Source organism: Gopherus flavomarginatus, chromosome 25 (assembly GCF_025201925.1).
Source record: "Gopherus flavomarginatus isolate rGopFla2 chromosome 25, rGopFla2.mat.asm, whole genome shotgun sequence".
Taxonomy (NCBI): Eukaryota; Metazoa; Chordata; order Testudines; family Testudinidae; genus Gopherus; species Gopherus flavomarginatus.
Genome location: NC_066641.1, coordinates 15,501,234 through 15,525,918, shown reverse-complemented (window position 1 = coordinate 15,525,918; position 24,685 = coordinate 15,501,234). Strand labels below are relative to the sequence as shown.

Genomic DNA, 24,685 nt, shown 5'->3' with positions numbered 1-24,685 from the left:
GGTTTTCCATGCTCTTGTTGTCAGTGAGGGGCTGTTGGTTTGTATCTGATTTTTGCTCCTTATCTGTAGGGATTCTGGATAAAGAGCATTTCCTAAAGATCTAAGAGAAAATGCAACACTGGCAGACTGATTGTGTGACTTTAAAGTGCACAGTGCTTTGCTGATCTGTCACTCACTAGGTAAACATTTACCTAACTACATTGGGCCTTTCTCCAGATAGCTGCAACCCAGAACTCTGTGTGACCGGCACTGTTCTCTGTTCTAAGTAGATAATGAAAAATAAAAAAGAGGGTGTTAGGGAAGCAGTGTCTGTGCCTCCTTCACAATAAATATCTCCTCCTCCCAGCTCCATGAGCAGTCTCTGTGTGAGAGGGCACCGGGGAACATCCCTCATTGTTTTATGTTGTCTGAACCCACACTGTCAAATGTCACATAGCATGCAGCCGGCTGTGTAATGGTGCTGCGGGTGTTAGTGAACTGTGTGGGTACCCTTAACTGGTTCCCAGGAGACAGCCTGAAATCACTAATGTTACAAAGGGGCATCTTACTGATACTGCTAGTTAGGAAGGGGTTTTAATCTTCCAAATTAAAAAGAACAAACAAAACTCCCTAGCACTGAAAGCTTTGATCTCTGACCCGTGAGTCCGATGGTCCTGTGTGATATTGTCTGTACTGATTTTTGGGCAGATACCTTAGATAAAATTTTCAAGAGCCCCTAAGTGACTTAGAAGCTGGTCTCCTAGTGACAGTGAGTGGTATTTAGACTCTTAACTGTCTAAGTCTCTTGAAAATGGAATTTAGCCTCCTAAGTCACTAAGGGGCTCTTGAAAATATTAGTCCTTGTTTTCTTCTGCATTGGTACAGCACTAGGCAGTGAGGATGGCTCAATAAGTGTAATAATATTTCCCTACGGACATCCTTCAGCAGCCAGTGTAGCCGTTTCTATGGTAACCATCTTAAACTGTTTGTCCTACAGGACAAACTAGCATATCATGAAATGTACCTCATGAGACGGTGTCAGTACAGTACGGCACAATGTAACGACATGGTGATGTTACTCACAATACGCTGTTAGCATGTGAACCTGAGCGGGTGGTTGGCATGATGCAAAGCCAGACCTTAGGTTCTAGGTGTTGAAAAGCAGAATATGAATGTGTTACCCTTTGGGTTATAACACAAAATAATTAGACACCCACACACCATGTCGCCTCTCCCCTGCCAAGTCCTGAACTGCTTCACATATACCTACCTTCCCTCCTACCTAGCCTGCCCTGGACTTTCACAGTGCCTATAATCTCTTCCCCAGATTTGCGTCTTTAAGGGTAAGGACACTGTATGAACCTAACTAAATATTCAGACAGCAGCTAGTGTAAACAAAGGGTAGGGAGGGGTATTTGGGACAGAGTTCGGGAAACTCCAGAGAACAGTTGTACCCATTGTCATTCTGCTTCACCTGGAGGCAGGTAAGTAGGTCAGGCAGTGCGTGCCCATGTATCTCACTTGCCGTTAGTTTCTCCACTGACACAAATGCCCTCTCTCTGGGCCCAGGAGGAGTTTTGACTTGACTGTTTCTTTCTCTCTCTCAGTAGCTTTTCACAGCCCTCCTGCTAAAGTTAAGAAGGAGCCACAGAGTCCCTGTTCTGACCCAGCACTGTCCTGCAGCCATAAGCAGCCATTTCAGTACCGCAATGGCGAGCAATGCCTTTACGCCAGGTAATGCTGCTCGCATGCAGGAGGGAGGGAAGGGTAACTAAAGATGAGGGAGTGCGACTGCAACATGTCCTGTTGGGTCGCTGGGTCTCTTCTGACATGCCAGTTACATCCCATTTAACACTGCACCCCCGGCAGCCTGCTTATCTGCTAGTTTATTGTACAGTATCACTTACACCCAAGAAAATCAGGGCCAGCCAGGAGTGGATTTACCATGACACAACTGCGCTGCTTCGTGCCTGGAAGTGGCTGGCATGTCCTTGTGGCCCCTGGAGGGGGAGTGGGGGGGGGTGTCTCCATGCGCTGCCCCCACACCAAGCACCGACACCACAGCTCCCATTGGCTGGGAACTGTGGCCAATGGGAGCTGCAAAGGGCACCTGTGGGCAGCAGTGTGCGTAGACCCCATGCCCTCCCCTCTGCCTAGGAGCCACAGCCGGTGGGGTGGTGCCAGTCGCTTTGGGAGCCACACTGCCCGAGGTAAGCACCACCCCCTGCCCCAGCCCACAGCCTGCACCCCATACCCAAACTTCCTCCCAGATCCCGACTCCTGCACCTCAACCCCCTCCCCTCATCAACATACCTCGTTTTATTTTCATTTACTTCCCATTACTTATAATATAGGAGGAGGAGGAAGAAAAAAAAATGAAAAATGGGGGGGAGATAGGAGAGAATGTTCTTTTTCTTGGCTGGGTCTAGGCGGGGGGAGGTGGGGGGGCAAAAATGAAGCTGCACACAGGGCCCCACTAACTCTAAATCCGCCACTGGTGCCAGCATGTTTACTTGTTCAAATAAACCCTCCCAATGTAGCCGTGCTCTGCTGTACTCCTGTTCTCAATCCCTGCACGGTCCCTTTGCATCTCTTTGTTGGTGTCTTGGCTGCCCCTGATGCTTAGAACAATTTCCCTCTTCTTGTCTGCCAAGCACTTTCCCTCTCCTCCTTCATCCCTTCTTTCCCCAGATACTCCCTGTACTGACCTCCCCACCACTCCTCTGCACATCTTTGTATTTGCACTATAAGCTCTTCACCACCCAGGCCTTGTCCTCCTATTCATAAGAACATAAAGACAGCCATATTGGGTCAGACCAAAGGGCAATCTAGCCCATTATCCTGTCTTCCGACAGTGGCCAATGCCAAGTGCCCCAGAGGGAATGAACAGAACAGGTAATCATCAAATGATCCATCCCCTGCCTCCCATTCCCAGCTTCTGGCAAACAGAGGCTAGGGACACCATCCCTTGCCCATCCTGGTTAATAGCTATTGGTGGACCTATCCTCCATGAACTTATCTAGTTCTTTTTTGAACCCTGTTATAGTCTTGGCCTTCACAACATTCTCTGGCAAGGAGTTCCACAGGCTGACTGTGTGTTGTATGAAGAAATACTTCCTTTTGTTTGTTTTAAACCTGCTGACTATAATTTCATTGGGTGACTCCTCTGTAAAGTGCCATTAGTTTGATCAAGGAGAATGATCAGCAATAAGAGGGAAGTTTACTCAGAGAGCTGCATTGCCAGGTGACTGCCTGTGGCACGTTCTCCTCAGGTGAATGGAATGGGTCGCTGTCAGGAGATTGTAATATTCCAATATCTGTTTGACTGTCCCAGTGCCTATGACCAAACCAGACAAGTTGGACTCAAGTCCCCAAACCCAGGAACCCCGATACAGTCACCGCCTCAACATTTCCCTAGGCAGGACAGAAGCTTCCTGAGCCCTCAGGGGCCGTCCCAACCCACATCCAGCCGTGGATACCTCATGGAACACAGGTGAGTGACCACACCAGTGGCAAGGTGGTAGACAGCCTCCAATGAAAGGGGCTGCTCTCCCGAAAGCTCCCTTGACGTCCCCCACTGTATCTGAATCAAAGCTGTCTCTTTCCAGCAATCATAGACCTTCCCTCTTGTTACCAGCCTGGGTCCCAAACTGCTGCCTGGTGCCCATGTTGGGGGAGTCTATTGTCTGAAGCCCATTCAGCTCTGTAGCCGTAGATTCTATATGACCTACGGCTATGCAACAGCCCCTGGGAATACCTTGCAAGGTGCCCTTTCCTTGCTAGAGTTCTGCATGTGTGTCTCTTTTGATTAAGGTACAACCTTCTAAATCGCTGTTCCTCCTACCATTGCATATGAGTCCCAAACAGTTTGCGATTAGGGAAAGCAGTCACCGCATCAGCTATTTCCCCCTATTTAGCTCCGTCTTCCAGCCACCTACGGAGATGTGCCGTTCCTTCCCCTCCTCTCAGGGCATGGGCCGAGAAGCTCCAGTTGCCTACCAGCGACAGATGTCCGAACCCTGCCTACAGTACCACCCACAGGGCTTTAAACAGGAGTACCACGACCCAATGTATGAGCAGGCAAACCAGCTGGGGAACAGCAGTGACCACCGGTACCCAGCGGGAGTGGTGATCAAGCAGGAGCAGACAGACTATGCCTATGACTCAGGTAGGGCAGGAGAATTATCCTGACTAAAGCAATACATGCAGGCCAGATGCTGCTGGGTGCGCTGGCTCCTGGGGAACCTTCTTGCTGGCATTGTCACGGGCTTTGAAGTGGAATTTTTCTTCTAGCTTTTCATTGCCATGCTATGGGGCAGCAGCGCATAGGTGCTTTGGCTAACAGCCTCCCTCCCACTGGGAAACCTCCCCTCCCAATTTCCACACCCTCAGAGCCTGAGGGAGGTTTCAAGAGAGCAGCAGAGAAGGAGCCATGAGAATGATTCGAGGTTGGAAAACATGCCTTAGGGCTGGTCCACACTACGGGGGGGAAATCGATCTTAGATACGCAACTTCAGCTACGTGAATAACGTAGCTGAAGTCGAATATCTAAGATCGGATTACTCACCCGTCCACACCGCGCGGGATTGATGTTCACGGCTCCCCCTGTCGATTCCGGAACTCCGTTGGGGTTGATGGAGTTCCGGAATCGATATAAGCGTTCTCGGGGATCAATATATCGCATCTAGATAGACGCGATATATCGATCCCTGAGTAATCGATTTTAACACGCCGACACAGCGGGTAGTCTGGACGTGGCCTTAAACTGAGTGAGAGGTTTCGGAAGCCCAGTCGGTTTAGTTTAATCATGAGAAAGGTGAAGAGGTAACTTGATACCACTCTACACATACTTGCCTAGAGAAGACATTTCTGACCAAAGATGGCTGTTTAGCAGAAAAAGGCAGAACAAGACCCACTGATTGGAAGCTGAAACTAGACAAATTCCACCTAGGAAAAAGGCAGATGTTTTTATTAGGATGAGTGATTAACCATTGGAACAATTTACCTAGGGCCATCACGGCTTCTCCATCCCATGAAATCTTTAAATCGAGACTGGGTCTCTTGCTAAAAGACAAGCTCCAGCTCAACCAGCATTTAGAGGCTTGATGCAGAAATTACTGGATGAGGTTCTCGGGCCTGTGCTATGCAAGAGATCAGACTAGATTGGAGTTCTCAAACTATGGGTCACAACCCCATTTTAATGGGGTCGCCAGGCCTGGCTTAGACTTGCTGGGGCCTGGGGCTAAAGTCAAAGCCCAAGCCCTGGGCAGCAGGGCTCAGGTTACAGGCCCCTGCCTGGGGCTGAAGCTTTGCGCCTCCTCTCCCCAACCAGAGATGGTGGGGCTCAGACTTTGGCTTTGGGCACCCCCCCATCCCAGGGCAGCAGAGCTTGGGTGGGCGCAAGCTTCAGTTCCCCCTCCTGAGGTCATGTAGTAATTTTTGTTTTAGGAAGGGAGTCACGGAGCAAAGAAGTTTGAGAACCCGTGCACTAGATGATCAGAATGACCCATTCTGGCCTTGAACTCTGTGAATCGATGAATCAGATTTTCCAGGCTGCAGAAGGAGAATCCCCCAGTTGTAGCTGCCCAGTAGGAATTTATGTTGTTAGTGCATTATTTCTATTTTAATATTGCCTAGGGGTTCTGGTCAAAGAGCAGGACCCTATTGTGCTGGGTGCTACATACACACATAGGATGCCACGTTGCCTGCCCCAAAGGGAAAGGGACAGAGCATCCCAGAGGGTCTGCAGGGGATTACAGGTCACTGGGCTGCTCCCCAAGTCTGTCCTCTACCTTTCCCTGAAGCCTGCAATTACAGCTCAAAAAGAGGTGTGGCCTTCCTCCCCCTATGTCTGAACCTTAATTACAGGAATGCTGCCCTGCCAGAGATTCTCAAGGCCCTCAGAGCTGGGAAATTAATGAAGGCTAATGCACAGTAATGCATGTTCTTTACTAGCCTGTTATTGACAATCTTAAATGGTGAAGGGGCCAGAGATGGAGGCCAAGAAGCATAATCTCTCTGCCTCGCCCTAGTTGGCCTATTACAGAGGACATTCCATGGGCTCTTGGAGCAAATTCCTTTCTCCCTGAATGATAAAGTGGAGGATTTTTGGAAAGCACCGACTTTTGAGATGATGATGATGAGTCTATAATTGCTTAGAAAATGTACTGCTGCCCTGCCAGTTTCCAGTGAAACCTCAGAACTGCCTGGCAGTATTGGCAATGCTGCCATGTCCTGCCTGCTCAGCATCCCAGTGGGTTCTGTGCTGCCCACAACCCTGCAGGGGCAGGACGATCCTGTATTATTGCGATCAATGGCAAAACTCCATCAGTAATGCAGGACTGGGCCCATATTGAGCCCAGTTTGTACGGAGACATGAAAGTGCCTTGCACCCTGACTGGGGTAACAAAGACCATGGAAAAAAGCTCAAGTCCCATATTTAGTCTTTGAGCTATGCCCCACAAACTGCCTGCTAACAACAACAATACATAATAACTTTTCCTTCCTTAAAAAGATCAGAGAATGTTTCCTGGTAGGAACTCTAACTCTTGCAATCTGCAGAAATGCTCTGGCAGCTTGCCAGGCTACAATGACCTCCTCTCGATGAGTCTGGGAACACTCAGCAGGAGTCTTGCTTTCTGGATGTATTTTTAGTCATGTTCTGGTTAGATTCCATGGGTGAGTCCTCAGAAAAAGGAGCCCATACCTCTGGATCCAGACCTGTGCATGGGCAGTGTAGATCACCTCTGGTTTCTCTGCTTCCTTGAAGAATCCTGGGGGTGCCTTGTTGTCTTCTGACACCTCCCCAGCAATGCACAATCACTGATCCAGAGTCCCCAGTGAATGATGAGTAAGTGACAAAATACAAAGGGGAATGGAACTGTGTGTGTGTGTTCCTCACACCACAACATATGAACTGCTAATCCTGATCAGCCCAGGGGTCCATCTAAACAGGCTCCTGTCTGCAACAGTGTCCAGCACCAGATGCTTTGGCAAGCGATATAAAACACCTTATAATGGACAGTTATGGAATAATCTGCCCCTAGCCTCAGGCACTTAGAGGTTGGCTCATGCCCTGAAGAAGAAGTGTTTAACACCCCTATAAATTCTTATTTCTTAATGTAACTCTGGATAGTCTCATGATTTACATAAATGTCAAATCCCACTCAGTTCTTGGCCTCAAAATATCATGTGGCAGTGAGCTCCACAGGCTAAGTATGCATTATGTTTAAAAAAACCCAAGAAGGATAGCATCTTAGCAGCTTCATTTGCCCCCTTGTTCTTTTGACAAGGCAGGTGAGGTAATATCTTCTATTGGACCAACTTCTGTTGGCGAGTGAGGCAAGCTTTCGAGCTACACAGAGCTCGTCCTTGGGTCTGGGAAAGGGACTCGGTGTATCACTCACTTGTTCTGGTGTCATGAGATGGGTCAGAAATTGAACACTTGTCAGTGAAGACCACTAGGGACTTCAGTGTGGCTCTTGGTTTTGCATGGAAGGTGCTCAGATATTGTGCTGATGGGAAGCTGTTACTCCCTAAATAAGAGAGGTGTGATGGTGAGCGCTTTTCAGCAGGCGCTGATATCCAGACAACACATTCTCCCACCGCAAAGGGAGGAAATGTGATTTTGTAGTGAAATGCCAACAGACCCCACTCGGCGGCGGGTGGGATTGAACCTGGGACCTCTGGAGCTTAGTGCATGAGCTAAAAGCCAACTGGCTGTAGAGCAGATTCATTTTCTTGCTTTCTCTCTAAGTGGTCTTAGTGCCACTAGAGATGGGACAGAACACCACACCCAGAAGGTGTGTGGGTTAGGAAGAGCTTTGGGCACCTAGGAGGCAGCAGTGGCCCAAGGGAATAGCAAGTGGGTTCTGCTGAAAGCAGTTTTACCCCCATGCCAGGGGTGCTGGAACAGTTTTTATAGTGGGGTGCTGAGAGCCATTGAACCAAACTGGAAACCTGGTATATAATGAACCACTTCAAGCCAGCGGGAGCGGCTGCACCCCTAGTTCCAGCACTTCTGATGTGAATGCACGCTGCGAGTTCCCCTGCATTCTGTTTAGCTCTCTGCAGACTTTGCTGTGTTACACAAGGACCAGCCTTGCAGAAGTTGCACAGAAATCCCTTTGTCAAAAGCTGCAGAAGGGAGTCCAGTGGCTTGGAACTAGGACAGAGAATGCGCTGTGGTCTCTGCAGCGCCAGTGACCTTCAGATGCTAGGGGAGCTGGAGCGCTCCTCCCCAGTGCCAGGGATTGCATTACATAACCTTGAACTGTGCTCCCGCCCTGCAGCTTGGCACACATTGCTCCTCTCCCGCTGAATGGAGTCGGAGGAATTTCATTCACAAAATGGAGGGCTGGGGAAGGAGCTGAGCTCCCAGTTGGGCTGGCGGTGGTGTCAGCTTTCACCACATGCTTCCTTTTCATAGGCAGCTGACATCAGCCAGTGGCTGGTAACATGAGCTGGTGTGTTGCTGTCTGACTGCTGCCTGGAGCGAGTCAGGGACAATGAGAAACGACTCCCTCGTTTGGAGGTTAAATTGCAAGATAAACCAGCTTTGTTCTGAGAAGCAAATCTTTTCTTTTTACATCTGTGCCACTAACACCAAACTGGAGGATGGGAGCCACTCCAAGTACAGCTGGGTCTGTCTGCTGCGCTAAGCAGAACTTTCTAATCAGCTGGACTCACTGTCTTCCTCTTATCAGAGGGTAGCCGTGTTAGTCTGGATCTGTAAAAGCAGCAAAGAATCCTGTGGCACCCTATAGACTAACAGACGTTTTGGAGCATGAGCTTTCGTGGGTGAATACCCACTTCCTCAGATGCATGTAATGGAAATATCCAGGGGCAGGTATATATATGTGTGCTAGCAAGCAAGCTAGAGATAACGAGGTCAGTTCAATCAGGGAGGATGAGGCCCTGTCTTCCTCTTGGCTGTCACCCCCACAGCAAGCATCCTAGGGGAAGTCAGGGGTGAAGAGCCAGTATCTCAGAGGATGTCAGAGCTGATCACAGCACTACAGAAATGTTTATTTATATTCTCCAAAGGGGGCTGCCTGGGAACCCAACCAGTCTGGGAATAAAGTTAGTTTTTCTCAGTGACAAGCTTATTTTCCAGCAGACTCCTGCCCAAGGTGTGGGCACACGCTGCCGTGATCCACACTAAATCAATCCCCCTTTGAAGAGAGAAGGTTGCTCCCATTCTCCTGGCATTTTAATGGCCACTTTGGACTGGTTTTCATGAGCAAAAATAAATTCAGTCAAATTTCCCACTGGGGTTCTGAATGTATCTCTGTGCCCACCATGGAGACAATACCCCTCACTGAGTGCCTCCGCTCAGACATGGGTAAAAATGACCCTGCTTCCAGCAGAATGGCTTTCGTGAAACTAGTTTATGCCTATAATAACATACAATGCAGACTGCAGTCAGTTCACTGTACCCCTGCCCTTAGCATCAGCAAAACAGCGCTGAAGCTAACTTCATTATACAAGAGGACATGAGAAACATGAGAAAACTTTTCCAAAGCATCCAGTTACTTCCCCCATTCCCGCTGGGGCTGGAAAACTAGTGTATAAACTACAGTAACCAGTCATACTGTATGTGCAGTATGGAACCTTTAAAACCACTGCCCTCTTCCACACCCACCTTATTTTTACCCTCTTGCTTTCTCTAATGCTCATGAGAACTCCCAATCTTTGCAGCCAGCTGTCTCAGATTAACACCAGTAAGACCCCAACAGTATGGGGCCTGCAGTCCATAGCTGCACTATAGCAAAATAGGAACGTGGGAATGGCCATACTGTGTCAGACCAAAGGTCCATCTAGCCCAGTGTCCTATCTTCTGACAGTGGCCAGTGCCAAGTGCCCCAAAGGGAATGAATGGAACAGGTAACACTGCTCTACAGCCAAAATGCTTCTGAAATAAATGTAGTCCAACTTTACTAATTCTGGGTCACTGAGAATGAAAATGATGCTTAAAATTGTTGATTGGCTCTAGTTTTCAAGATATGCTATTGGGTCAGTATTTATGACCCTTGACTTGGAAATGGCGGAGGATAAGTGAGTTATAAAGGGAAGGGATCTCAATTTAAACCAGAAATGACTAAAATACATCTTTGACTGGATCTATGAATAAATCTATGACTAGGTTTGGACAGTACTTGCTTTTTAGGCAAAACAATGAATGATGCAATCTGAAGCTGGTATTGCGTCATACATGATATGAATTGCATCATGTTATTCCTAGAAGTCATGGATGATGCAATCATAACGAAGCTTACATCACTCTGCTGAACAAATTGCCCTATATCAACTCTAGAAATCATACAGTGTCGTGCTCTCTTATTTGGCAGTGTTTGATTTTGCAAAGGGACACATTTCTGTTTAGCCAAAGTGAGCAGAGATGCCTCGTACTTGTGTGAACAGTGCAGATAACTTCTGCTATGTTTGTGGTGAAGTGACTTTTGCATCACAAAAGCACAGTATAACCACTATGGTTAAGAAAGCCTATCACCTTTATTCTGGCTGCAAAATTGGAGATCAGGACAAGAGGTGGGCCCCACACATATGCTGCAACACTTGTGCAACAAATCTTCGCTAGTGGTTGAACAGGAAAAGGAAATCTATGCCTTTTGCAGTGCCAATGATTTGGAGAGAGCCAACAGATCATACCAGCAATTGTTACTTCTGCATGGTGCCTCCAGTTGGGAAAGGTGTGTCAAAGAAGAAAAAGTGGACTGTGCATTATCCAAACATTCCATCAGCTATACGCCCAGTACCCCACGGAGAAGGACTGCCGGTTCCTGATGCACCAGAATCATTCTCACTTGAGTCAGATGAGGAAGAGGATGAAACTTCTGGTCCTGAACCATCAATGTCACAGGACCCACATTTTCTCCCATCCTCCTCCTCTGAACCACAAATCATAACACAAGGTGAACTGAATGACCTTGTCAGGGACTTGGAACTACCCAAGAGTAAGGCAGAGCTGTTGGGCTCCAGACTACAGCAGTGGAATCTCCTGGCAGGCTATCAGGACAAATGGAGCCCATCAATGCTTGCAGACTATTGCTGAACAGTGACAAGAGATGCTCCATTTAATGAATACAAGAGAAAAGCCAAGAAGCGCCGAGTAGACACTGAATAGGACTAAACTATGTACATAATAGTTTTTTGCCTTTTGTTTCATAATACATTTTATTTATATAACCCTTTTGCTGATTTTTAAAGTGTTACATAAACAGGACAGGTGAAATATTATCATGTAAAGCAACCATAAACACATGAAAAGACCTAGGTTTACAATTTATGATTAAAACTCTACTATCTACACAATATACATAGACATAAAATGTAAAAACTTAAATATCTTAGAAACAGTAGCCAATCAGTTGTTTTAATTGTCATATTTGAATTCAGTACATCAAAATACATAATAAATATCACATTTTATCTCTGAAGCAGACGACTTCTCAAAAATTGTAGACCAGTGTAATCATCAAGTGATCCATCCCCTGTCACTCATTCCAGCTTCTGGCAAACAGAGGATAGGGACACCATCCCTGCCCATCCTGACTAATAACATCCTCTTCATCTGTAACTATCATAGTGCAGTCCAGCATCACGTCACCTAAACACTAAACAAAGGAGAAATAGCAAACAAATGTAACCTGGGTTAATATTCTGCTCTATCTGTCATCACGGATGAAAACAGTGCTTTGGGTGGTGTCACAATTGTACATGAATTTAATCCATGGCTATCCGTGGTGAGAGGACAAGCAGGTACTTGGGGCAGCCAATGGAAAGAAGCGGCACGTCCGGCTCTTCAGCGGCAATTCAGCGGTGGGTCCCTCACTCCCTCTTGGAGCGAAGGACCAGCCACTGAATTGCCACCAAAGAATGAAGCGGTAACCATAGAGCTGCCCCTGATCGTGGCTTTTTTATTTTATTTTATTTTTATTTTTTTGCACCTCCTGGGGTGGGAAAAATGCTGGAGCTGGCCCTGCCTGGAACCACTCTGAGCTGTTGCGAAGATGGGATCTAGAGTCTCAGTTTTCTCTTAGGAGGGCACAAGGCTAGTGGTTGGCCTGGCTGCTTCAGGGCCTGAGGCTGTGATCCTATATGATGAGCAGGCCGGCCCTGATGGGTTTTGTGCTTGGCTGTGATCTGTGTGTATTGCTCATTCTGTAGATGTTCCTGGCTGTCCTTCCATGTACATGAACGCTGAGGGGTATCAAAGCCATTCAAATACCGAAGGGACATTAGGTAAGAAACGTCCATGGCTCTGTCTCCTCTTCATCTGCTCCTGCAATAGGCCACACTCCAGTGCTGCAGCTTGTCTGTGTTCTCTGATTGCATCTGCTGCTGTCTCTTCCAGGCTATGGCTACAACAAGCAGATGAGGCCATTTGCTGATGATGTCTGTGTCGTCCCGGAGAAGTTTGAAGGTCAGAGAGAAACCTGTGTGTCTTCCAAATCTTGGGGTGGGATGAGGTTACCCCAGGCCCTATGTAGCCATGTGAGCCGGAATATGCACACTGCCAGCTCTGCTTACCCTACTCGTGACCCTATTCATTAGGAGATGCCTCACCTGGATGTATGAGTCATGGCTGATGTGCTTCCTGGGAGTTTGTTTTCTGCGTTTTCATCGCAGCAGACAGACATTTCAACAGCTGAGCCCAGGTCACTACAGCTGGTGGTGGATTTCTCCTCTTCACTCCTGGCAAACTGAAATGTTGCAGGCAAACACTTGAGAGATACTGATTTCTGCACAGTAGTTGAATCCAGAACCGCTCAGCCAGTGGCCCCCTATTTCCCAGACTTGTCATTGGTGTTGGGGCCCAGTCCGAGCTCTCCACAAACACCCCTAAACCTTCTTGCCAAGATCACTGCCCTTTCCTAGTGCCCACTGAGCATGGCACCCCAGGGCCTCTGTACCTGGCGTCAGTTTACAGTAGTTCCACCCAAGGACCCCTAGAGTCGCTATGTGGTTGTCAGTGTCACTCCACAGCTAGGCGGCAGCGCGTCTAACATGGGCTCGCTCACAGTAATGGAGCTTGGTCCTGATGTGCAGCCTGCCACCCACACCAGGTCAGAATGTGTGGGATTGCCCTGGCGTGAGACACAAGCTGAACTCATTCTGTTCTGCTTTGCTGCTGCAGGGAGTCGTGGCAGAACGTGTAGATGCCTCGTGCTAGAAGCCAGGCCTGGCATCTGCCCAGAATCTTGGCACCTGTATTTCCAGCCTCTCTCCTCTTCCCCTTTGGGATTTGCCCACCCCCGTTGGGTACCCAAGGGCCAGCCCTGCCTTTATGAACATTAGAGGAGGAGATTATCTAATGGGCTTTGATGCTGGGCATCAGCCAGCTGGGCCATCTGCGCATTAATAGCAGTTCTGAGCCAGGGCCTAAATGAGTAGCTAGTGATTTCCCACTGCCCAGGGGTGCAGGAGTCGAGGGGGGTGGAGGTCTGTCTCTGAAGGAGGCAGTGAAGCACATTTGCTCTAAAAGCTCTATTTCTGCAGAGTTCTCTCAGAACTCAGAGGGCAGCCGGTTCCTTTAGCACCCATCTCTAGAGGATGGGGCTCCCCTGGGAGCAGATGCCATGGCACAGTGCATTAGGATCTTGTTGCATTTACACTGTGGAGTGATCCCTGAAGTACAGTAAAACTCCCCCAGCTTCTTCCAATTCAACAAAGAGCGAGCAACTCTTTCAGCTGGCTTGTCACAAGATTCCTGCTGCACTCCGGGCTCTTGCTTTCTAGCCAAGCTCTCCTCTTGGGTAAACAGAAGGTGAGAAGAGGTTAGTCCTCGGGCATCCCTGCAGTAACCTCTGTAGGTGGCCTGGAGCCTGCTTTGTCTTTTGTGGCTGTCCACCCAGAAGCTGTCTCTGCATCTTTCTCCCATCAGGAGAGGCGGAACTGCTGGAGGGCAGGGAAAGGGACATAGCAAAACCCTTTGTGTTTGTTCTGCTCAGCAGGAGACATCAAGCAGGAAGTGGGCGGGTACCGGGAAGGACCCCCGTACCAGCGCCGAGGGTCTCTTCAGCTCTGGCAGTTCCTGGTGGCTTTGCTGGATGATCCCACCAATTCCCACTTCATCGCCTGGACCGGCAGAGGAATGGAGTTCAAACTCATTGAGCCCGAGGAGGTGAAAACTCTTTAGCTTCTACCCATAGAACAAGAGGGGCCCCTGGGCTGAGTTACAGATTCCTCAGATTCCTGAGGGCCGGGGCCTTTGCCACATGTCTGTAAAGCCTCCTGCCTGCCAGTTGCCCTAGGAGCCACCACTGAGGCTGAGGTTTTAGAGGAGGAGGCCACGGCAGCTACGTGCCCAAAAATCCCAGCCTTATGAGGGCTGCCCCCATCACCTGAGCTCCAGCAGGTGAACAGTCTAGGTCAGTGGGACCCAGATACAGGAGATGGCAGTTTCCCCTCCAATAGCTCCCTCATTAGGATCTCAGAGTTGCTAAAGGGAACTGCAGTTGGTGGGTTTCTCAGCTGGTCTCCTCCTTCCAAGGGGTTTTACTCTTGGGCTGTCCCACATTGGTTCTGTGCCACCTACCTCACGTTCAGTGCCCAATGCTGTCTCTGAGAGCCGGGGCAGGAGTGTACCTCATTGATCACAGCATTTTAAATAAAAATCTGGGAGAAACCATGTCCTAATCTGGGGATGGATGGATTCGAACTGCAATTAACAGAGATATCACATCTAGTGCCACCATGTTCCAAACAGAGCAATAAACTCTGATAATAGCTGGGAAATGTGTCTGGAACATCCATTAATGTCAGGATCCGATTTATGGCTGTGTTTAGTGGCTGCTCTAGCTAATCCCCAGGCTCTTACGAACATATGCAGTGCAGATGGGCTGAGTCACTTTGCTGGGTCACTTCACTATTAACATTCATTTACAAGTGTTTTCTCAGCCTCATTTTTGTATAATAGTGCTCATCATTCAAGGCTGAAGATGGTTTCAGGTGAAGTGGCCCTTTCCCAGTGCTGACCTGGCTGTGGGCGTATCCCGCCAATATATAGGCACTGGCTAAAAGTGCCAAGCACTTTGCATGTAGCCTGTAGTAACATGTGACCTTTTCGTCAGCCACTCAGCACCCAGGATTATCCTGGATTCTCAACCCCCTTACTTTGAGAATCGGAATGTTGGGGATCGAGGAAGGGAGTTCATTGCCTGACAATATTTACCCACTGATGGATTTTTTCCATCAATACAATTGCCGCAGGGACGTTTGCACACACACATTCTCTCAGTGATGAAAGGAAGCTTCTGTTTATCAGCCTTGCCCTCCTTGTTTGCTGCAGTGAAGTGTAAATGGTGCTGTATTTATTATTTGTATTCCATTGTTTGCCTGCTATAAATTATTATTTATATTGCCTTTTGAGCAGCATTCTTCCCTCAGAAGTGGATCACATGGAACATCTCCCAGACAGACAAACACAGGCATTTGTCATGTGCTCCTTCCCTCAGAGCTCACAGACATTAATGCACCCTGGTGTTTTGTCCTGCAGGTGGCCAGGCTGTGGGGTATCCAAAAGAACCGGCCAGCCATGAACTATGACAAGCTGAGCCGGTCCCTTCGCTATTATTATGAGAAAGGCATCATGCAGAAGGTCAGTTTGTGATGGGATCCAAGTTCTATGCTCGTCCTGACACTTGTCTTGGAGGTTTGGCTGGCTCATGGCAAGTTCTGAACCCCCTGACTTCCTGAGGTTCCCTCCTTCCCTGCAACTCTCTCCCTGGCCCACCATTCGAAGAGCAGGAAGCAAAGAAACAAGACCCACTGAGGAAAGGTTGAAGGAGCTGAAACCAGGCATCCTAGGGGAAAGCTGATTGGGGGCGAGGTCATGCTTTCTTCATGCACACCTGCATTGGGGAGCAAGGGGGGATCGTTTTAACAACAGTCAGGGCACCTGTCATGGGATTAGCTGGCAAGGGACGTTCTTGTTAGTGCTACTTAGAGTTATAAAAAGTCTAAAGGTAGCACCTATCCATGTGCTCTGGGCAGCCTTGACATAACCTATAAATACAGCATAAGTCCAGCAATTGAAGATAACCCATGACAAATCCTGCTCCTTGTCGAATGGTTCTCCATCCCTACAGTTAAGAGTCTCTTCCCTGCCCTCCACATTTCCAGCCCCCTAAGGGAAAACCTGCCCCTTGCAACGTGCCCTGCCTGCTTATCGGGTGTCACCGTCCCTGCAGCTATTCCAGAACAGCCACAGAGGATGCTGGGCGAAGTGGTGAAAACTCCCTCTCTGACGTGGGGATGATCTAGAGGAGCCCAGAGTCTTTCCTAGCTCTGTGGGGTCTAGAGTGACCGGACAGCAAGTGTGAAAAATCAGGATGGGGGTTGGGGGTAATAGGAGGTTTTATAAGAAAAAGACCCCAAAATCGGGACTGTCCCTATAAAATCGGGACATCTGGTCACCCTAGAGTCCCTCTCATCCCCCACTGAACAACTCATGTGCCAATGGCTGCTGTCATTCGCTGGGAGCAGCTAGCTGCATAACGAGTGGGTGGGACAGAGACTGTAGCATTCATCTTGTCTCCTCCCTGCAGGTTGCTGGAGAGCGCTATGTGTACAAGTTTGTGTGTGAGCCTGAAGCCCTTTTCTCCCTGGCCTTCCCTGACAATCAGCGGCCAACCCTGAAAGCAGAGTTTGACCGGCAGATCAGCGAGGAAGACACTGTTCCTCTCTCCCACCTGGATGAGAACACGGCTTACATCCAGGACCTCGAGAGCCTCCCTTCCCAGCCTTACAGCAAGAGCTACCCCTACTAATTCCACCAGGAGCCCGCTGCACAGCCACTGTGTTTGTATCTATGGAGATGTTTGCTAGTAATCGATCTGCATAAGAGCTTTCCTGGCCAGCTTGGGCTCCACTAGACTCTTTGAATAGTTGCCTTTGAACAGGCAGAGGTGATGCAAGCCCATCCTTGGACAGCTAGCCAGCAGCTGAGGTTCTGAAAGACATTGGCTGCATCTCATTCACCCAGGATGTGGCCCCAGACTTGGTGTAATTGAACTGGCTCTCTCTCCAATACAGAAACCTCTCAGTGCTGCCAGGGCAGAACAGCAGCAGCATCTGGAGCCAGTGCCACCTCCAGTCCATTAAATGTGTGATTATGTCACATCCCCAGCATCAATCCTGTCTCTGACCTTGGCCTCCCGCCGAGTGGGGTGGGGAGGAAATGGGAGCCTGTTGGGCTCTCTCCTCTGATTTTATGATTCTATGAAACTGCAGTTAATGCCCTCACTTCCCCAGACACCGACACTCCTACACCCAACCTTCCTACAAGCACTGTTCTTAGCCACACTACTTCTTACAGGCTGGGGACAGGCCTGTCCCTAGAAGGGCAGTAGGGAGCTGAAGGTTTCAGCTCACACTTGTTCCATACAAACTGCTCAGTGGGAATGGGGAACATTTCTTCCCTTGGATGCATTTGCTCCTGTCTTGGTGCCTCCTTGCTCAGGATGCTTCATCTCTGGGCTGTTTAGTGTTTGAAGCCTATTGTCATACTGGGAACGACAGGAAGAGGATCAGCTGCTACCAGCCAATGCTGGCACAGTTCTGGTCTGCTTGACAGGAAATGTCACGGTGGTGAGCCATGGAGCCCCTGGACTCCACTGGCCTGGAGTGTGGCTCTGAGCCAGAGGAACCCTGCAGATAACTAGGAATTTGCGGCTAGAGAGCAAAGCCTGAGATGGAGTCCGAGGAAAGGGATGCTGGTGCCCCTGGCTGGGCTGCTGATTGCTCCTGACTGAGCAGGGGCTACCTACAGCAGCCAGGCTCCTCAAAACTGAAGAGCTTCCACCAAAAACATCCTCAGCAATTTTGAGAGACCCATTAGTGCTGGTCAGACCTGCTGTTCCTGGGCATGTGGGTAAACCCTGGAGGTTAGAAAATAATCTCAGCCTCTGGATGTGAGGCATTCGCTTTGCAAAAAAGCCACACTCTCCTTGTTCATCTGTAGCTGGCTTTCCCAGGTGGGCATGTGCGAGGGGTAAAGGAGGAGTTCATGAGAAGCTGTTGGGGGTTCCTACTGGCTAATGCAGCAGCGGCTGCATAATGCGAGATTAGGAGACGCTTTACCAGCCTTCTCACTGAGAAGGCCCTTCTCCTACCCCCACTGTGCTAAGCAGCCTCACCCAGACACAACCACAGTAGGATCGCAGGAGCAGCAGTGCCTGAGTGGTGGAGCTCAGCTCTCCTTGCACCCTGCTGCTCCTCTGGCTTACTTTCAGGCTCCTGAGGGCAGAAAGGTGTTGGCTCAGCCTCATGTGGCAGTTTGGAGGGAAAGTTTTTTTCTGTTGCTTAAGAGGCTGATTTCCCAGGAGCTTCCTGTCTGTGCAGCTGGCAGGGATCCTCACTTCGGCCCCGGATGCAATGTGGAGGGGAAGCTCTCCCTGACCCACAGGGTGGTGGGGATGTTCCATTTACAAAGTGCTCAGTCTGCTCCTCTGCACCCTTGTGAGAACCTCCCTCCTCCTCTGGCCCTCTGCAGCCTGCAGCTCTCACCCTGCTCACTCTCCATTGCCCCACAAGTGAAGGAGAAAGGGGGGGCCCTTCCCACTGGCATCACTTATTTTTATTATTTATGAGTGTAAAAAATACTATAATCAATAAATTGGTCTATATCTTTGGCCGGTGCCCCTTCATTCAGCTCCCTGGCTTCTTCTGCCTTCCCATCTAAGCTTGCTCTGCTTGGCTCATTGGCATAAGCATGCAGCTTTGTATGGATTGATTCAGCCAGATGGGGGATGTGCATTTACTTTCATGTTCGGTGTAGGCCAAGGTATCGTCACTGCCCAGAACTCTGTGCACTAGTGACCTGCTCCTGTGAAATCCTCCAACCCAAGTCATGTCTGCCCTGCTGCAACCCATTCCAGCAGGTGAGACAGGGACAGGCGCAGTGGCAGATCATGGGCTCGCAGTGTGAGCTGGGCACAGGCAAGTTTTATACCAAATATTTGGGGGGATGTTTTTTCTCACTGTGTGTTTAGTTTTTGTACCTGGCTAACCGCGTTTGCTTTTATGATTTGCTGTCAACTCTCACTGAGAAACAATGTACATTATAAGACTGCGCTAGCACCAGCTGCCTGAGATAAAGGTGCGAATTCTCTCGCCGCTTTAAACCATCATTTTGGGTCAGGCCCTGTTCAGATAAAGCTTTACAAATTACAATGCGGGGCATTACAGAAATCCCTTCCCACAATCCCCACCCTGCCCCTCCCATGCATGATTCACCCTACAGCCCAGCATCGGCTCCAGTCTTACTGGGCCTTTGTCAGGGTGCTGAGAGTTGCTTTACCAATATACTAGCTGCAAATGTTTCCATGGGAAATGCTATTTGAGCTGTTCAAGCCTGCCCAGGGCTGGCTGCTGCTGGAAGGAGGATGGGGGCAAATATTAGATTTATAAACTTAATACTAAGTGAGAAAATGGAGTGTTTTGTTCTGTTTCCTGCCAGGCTGTGCAGACAAGAAACCCAGAGTGAATGACTTGTATTCACACTGGCACCATGCTAGGCTTCCTCTGCATGTTAAATTGCTTCTGTCACAGCACCGCATAAGTCCCTGTTTAAAAGGGAAGTTGGTGGTCCAGCAGAGTCTCTCCATTGCAGGAGGGCTGAGAGAGTGCACATGTCTGCACTCAGGAAGAGATTGTGATACCTGGACAAATCTTTGTGGCTTTTCCACTCCTCAGAGGTGGGCTCCATGGCCTCAGGAGTCAGTGAGCGCCTTCGGCTTTGAGTGCCTGCAAAGGGCATCCCAGGAGTCCTGCACTGAGGGAGCTGGGCCTGCGCACTTTGCACAACTGCCTGGGTGGCAGGAAGCAGATGAGAGGGCAGCGGTGGGCTGGGGAGAAAAATACACCAGGAGGCAATGGGGCAAGAGAAGAAGTGTGTTTCATAGCTTGTGATTTCAGCACAGGACGACTGGAGACGCTGGCTGTGCTTGTGGGAGTCTTGTCATGCGAGGGTGATGCTGGGACTCTCCCATTAAACTTGGACAGGCAGGAGTTTTAATATTGTGGTAATGCCCAGAAGAGAGAAGGTGCTTGTCATGACTCCACACTCAGCAGACTCTTTACTTCCTCCCTGACCCTGTCTGTATTCACCATCCTCAGACCCGAATAAAAGAACCCGCTGTGCTTCACCCCACCCTGTCTCCATGTTCTCTGTGTGAGTATGTTAGCAGATGGCTGCTCGTGTGCCTTGGCTAGGAAGCTCTAGGCCTGGGGCTTTCCCCACAGGAGAAGGATTGTCCAGAGTTCCAAATCTCCCTAGTCCGTTTCCACCACCACAAACCTGTCCATCTCCTTCCGCAATAGAGTGCCGCAGCCTGGGAAGGAGGGAACCCTGGAGAGTCACAAGCCAGGTGAATTTACTTCTGAGCTGAATCTCTCCTGACCGTGGGCCTCTTGACCCTCATCACAGGCAGGTGCATGGGGTCAGAGGTGGTGGAAGCTCGTGTTAAATAGAAGGGTTGAAGGGATAGGAGAGAAGAGCGAGGGGGGTGCTCTGCAGGGATAGCTGCTGAGACTTGGCAAGGGAGGGGTGGCTCCCAGCTCCAGACTGGGAAGCGGGGGGGACCCAGCAACTCATCTCTCTCCCCAAGTGTAGCTGCTGCTGGCACCAGTCTAATCACCCCAGTTCCTACCTGGCACCGTGGCAGCCACTCCAGTTCCCACAGATCCTGCTCTCGTTTTCATCTGTCCCCACCCACCTGGCACATGCATGCAGTTTACCGGGAATGACCCAAGAGGCTGCACCCACCCAATTTTTCCATTGCAACGGTGCTAGCCTCCACCCCACTCCACCCTTGCCAGTTCCCCCCCATGCAGGGTGAGAGCCTACCATCCTCCTGGATTAAACGCTGATATTTTGGTAGGTACAGCACAGTGGGGCTGTGAGCTGTGTTGTAACACACATGTACAGCTACCTCCCAGCCTGGCCTTCAGCATTAGAGACTGTGAGTGATTCCCTGTGCTTAATAAAGCTCATGAAGGTGCTACATGTAAGCAGGGCACTGGGGACTCTAAACTCCAGCTGAGAGGCCGGACACCAATGTGCAGGGTGTGGGATCTGCAGAATCACTGGCTGGAAAGTCCACTTGTTTCTGTCCTGGCTCTACAGTGTTTGCAGGGGTGGGGAAATCCCTGCTCTGGCAACTCCTGGTGTGTTCTATGGCGCTTGCCTGGAAGGAGCTATAGCAGCTCCTGCTGCAGAAGCCCCTTCTTGGCAGTGAAGCCAGGAACTGGGTTTGTGGTGTCCCCCGGGGTGTTGCTACAGGATGAAGGAGGAACAGACTGATGGCTTTGGGGGACATGGGAAGAAGGAAAGTTCATTATTTCAATAACTTTACCTGTATCAGCCCAGCCTGCCTTGGGGGGGGAGGGGGCACTGCCATCTGGCTAGGCGGTCATTATTCGGACAGTACACAATGAAATCAGTAGTTTCCTGCCGCACCTGGTGCCAGCGGAGTAGCTATCTGCCTCGGCAGAGAACATCCCCCACATTCCTCTGTGCAGTCCCAGGCTGATACAGGCTCCTGCCTTTGGATCTCAGCTCTGTTATTTTAATTAAAATAGTCTTTTCCTGAGCCTGCTCTGTACCATCACCCTCTTGTTGGAAAGTGTCACTATGAGCACTAGGGGCGCAGCGTGGGGCCAGCTTATGACTGAGCTCCCAGACGCTAGCTGCAGAGCTGCCCATATAATAGAACAAGGTGCCATAAGGCAGTATCAAGCAGGATGACATCACCCGAGTGCACAGCAGGGGTAAGAGAGAAAAGCCATCCTGGGAGGATGTCGGAGGCACAGTCATCCCCTCAGCTGAGCTTTAGAAACAGCCTAGGAAATGCTGGATCCAGCCAGCAACTGGCACAGGAGCCATCTCTAAGCCCAGGAATTCTTCTTTGCTGCAACTTTGCCTCCTGCCCCCAGGAAGGTCTTGTACATTCCTAAAGATTCTTGTCTCTCTTCTCTCTTGGGGGGAGGGATAGCTCAGTGGTTTGAGCATTGGCCTGCAAAATGCAGCATATTGAGTTCAATCCTTGAGTGGGCCACATAGAGATCTAGGGCAAAAATCAGTACTTTGTCCTGCTAGTGAAGGCAGGCGGCTGGATTCAAGGTCCCTTCCAGCTCTAGGAGATACATATATCTTAAATTACTATTCTAGGAACCAAACAGTGCAGCTGTGAAAAAGGATCTGATCTTGTTCCCTGGTGTTGCATTTGCTGCCTCATGAAAATTAAGAACAGTGGTAGCTTGCATTTATCTAGTATATTTCACCCTGTAGGATATGATGGAGGTCTATTAACTCATGAACGGTGTGGAGAAAGTGAATAAGGAACACAAGAACCCTGGCTTACCCAATGATATTAATAGGCAGCAGGTTTAAAACAAACAAAGGCAAGTACTTCTTCACACAACCTGTGGAACTCCACCTGTGGAATATAGCTAGGTTCAGAAAAGAACCGGATAAGTTCTTGGAGGATAGGTCCATCAATGGTTATTAGCCAGGATGGTGAGAGATGCAAACCCATGCTCTGGGTGTCCCTAATCTTCTGACTGCGAGAAGCTGGGATTAGATGACAGGGACTGGATCACTCAATAAGTGCCCTGTTCTGTTCATCCCATCTGAAGCATCTGACACCAACCACTGTTGGAAGACAGGATACTGGGCTAGGTGGACCATTGATCTGGCCCAGCAAGGTCATTCTTTTGTTCTTATCCCAAAGTGCTTTGCATACACATTATGCTGCAATTTCTATGCTAGTGCTCAGTCCAGCCAGCCCAAGAAGGGTATTTTGGGGACTAATCCACTTTCAGGCAAAATTTTAAACCTGTGTCTCTCTTTGGATTTTTCAAGTCACTGCAGTAGTATGGATAGACATGAGGGGTGGGTCTGGGAACTGGTGAGATCAGGTTCTCATAACTAAGGAGGAGTGAGCTCTGAAGGACAGAGGTTTATAATCAGCAGATCAGAGCCCTGGGAGTCAATAAATCCACTCTGTGTTTCCAGCTCAGCAAGAGACTGCTGGGGCAGGTGACTAGTGAGGGAGCTGCTCAAATGTTAAAGCCCACATCTTCCATCCCTAACTCTGCACCTGAGAGGCAAGTATTGTTCCAACCAGATAAAACATTTGTCAATTCTGGGCCTGACCTACATAATGTTGCACATGCTAGTCAGTGTGTTAAAGCAGCAGCAGTTCTTTTGTTACAGAGATAATTCTAAAGCACAGTAGGGTCCAAACAGAGTGGAGTTTTCTCGTGGACTCCCATGTTACTGTCACTACAGTAGATTTCCTTAAATGTGTTAGCTGCAGTTAATTGCCTGAAAGCACGTCAAGCTAGCAAAACATACAACCTCCCCCAACCCATTAGAAAAATTCACAATAAAAGTTTTGTTCCCTAACGGGCAGATGGGGAGAAAGCCCATGATATTCTTTGTGAAACTGCCAAAAGTCATGGGTTCTGTCACAGGAATTCTGATCATGACAAAGAGCCAGACACTGGGTACAATACGTATACTAAAAAGTTCTCACCATCTTTTCCATTGTTACTGATTATACCTCTCATTTCAGCCTGGTGAATTATCCACTAAAATGTGACTATGCTACAGGACCAACTGAAAATAAATTCTCCATGATAATTCTTTGTGATTGAGTTTTTCCTAATGTGGATTTTCTATTTTCAGAGCAGTTTCTATTGTTGCTCTAGCCCCACAACTACTCCTGCTGTAGGAATAATACAAAGCCCAGCAGGAAGCATCATAAATCACTACTCAGAGTCTGATGCAAAGTTCCTTTCTGGTCATACTAAATAATTAACGTAACGTTACAGTCTGTCCCAGATGTACCCTTAGAATACGCTGTATGGGATGAGGGAGTTAATCCTAATGTTAAAGGACGGCCATGCAGAACTACACTCGCATCAGAGTGTGGCTAGAGCACTTTCTCATGCAGGCTACATAAGAAATTGTTGGTAACATAAAAAAATCTTCCTACTCTGAAATATTAATGAATGGAGATACTGAAGGACACAGGCAGCAGCAAAATTCCTATTGAAGGTGGAGCCATGAGTGAACAGGAGAGGATTAGGAGAGGAGGGTTATATTATATGTTGCTTAGGTCAGATGCAATAATTTAAAGTGCCTTGTCCATTCTGCTTGGGGGTCCTGAAAGTGCTTCCTAGCACCATGAGTGAAGCAGCATTCGCAGCACTATACAGGCGAGACACATGCTGTTGGAAAGGGATTATTGCCTGGCCCCAATCCCCTGACCTGGGTCAGAGTCCCAGAGGTCACATGACAGGGGGAGTGTTGGCATGAACATATAGCTTCCCCTCGATTGTTATGCATGCTTCCAAATAACGTCTTCTTGACAGCCCAGCACGCTGCTGCTGAACATTCTCTTCCTCCCAGAGAGCAGAGTCCCTCAGGCAGAGCTGGGTTCTGTGCTCTGGGGACACCCTGCCTCTCAATGCTGACTCAGTGCAAAGCAGGTCACCAGTTCAGAGTGAGCTGGATACTGGCCCATCAGTCCCATTAATGCTAAAGGAGGGACTGGAGCACATTAAGCAGACAATCTACCCAACAGCCACTGGGACAGTAACCCCTTGCTCTCCCAGGCAAGGAAATCCCACCGGACAGGGCAGTGACACTGTAACATGGACTGACACTCTGGAGCGA

The 24,685-nt window shown here is 49.1% G+C and overlaps 1 protein-coding gene across 4 annotated transcripts in view; it reads left to right on the top strand.

Annotated features, from left to right (window-relative positions):
- Positions 1-20,117, top strand: part of ETV4 (ETS variant transcription factor 4) — a 46,026-nt gene extending 25,909 nt beyond the window's left edge. The window contains exons 6-14 of one of the 4 annotated variants that reach the window (XM_050935115.1): positions 1,590-1,713; positions 3,314-3,472; positions 3,897-4,147; positions 12,166-12,240; positions 12,353-12,421; positions 13,953-14,122; positions 15,497-15,598; positions 16,548-19,891; positions 19,923-20,117. In XM_050935115.1, the coding sequence (XP_050791072.1) occupies positions 1,590-1,713; positions 3,314-3,472; positions 3,897-4,147; positions 12,166-12,240; positions 12,353-12,421; positions 13,953-14,122; positions 15,497-15,598; positions 16,548-16,769 (1,172 nt within the window). In that variant the 3' untranslated portion in view covers positions 16,770-19,891; positions 19,923-20,117. Of the gene's footprint in view, positions 1-1,586; positions 1,714-3,313; positions 3,473-3,896; positions 4,148-12,165; positions 12,241-12,352; positions 12,422-13,949; positions 14,123-15,496; positions 15,599-16,547; positions 19,892-19,922 lie in introns of all 4 variants that reach the window. The other 3 variants (XM_050935114.1, XM_050935113.1, XM_050935111.1) reach the window with 3 other exon arrangements.
- The last annotated feature ends 4,568 nt before the right edge of the window (positions 20,118-24,685 follow it).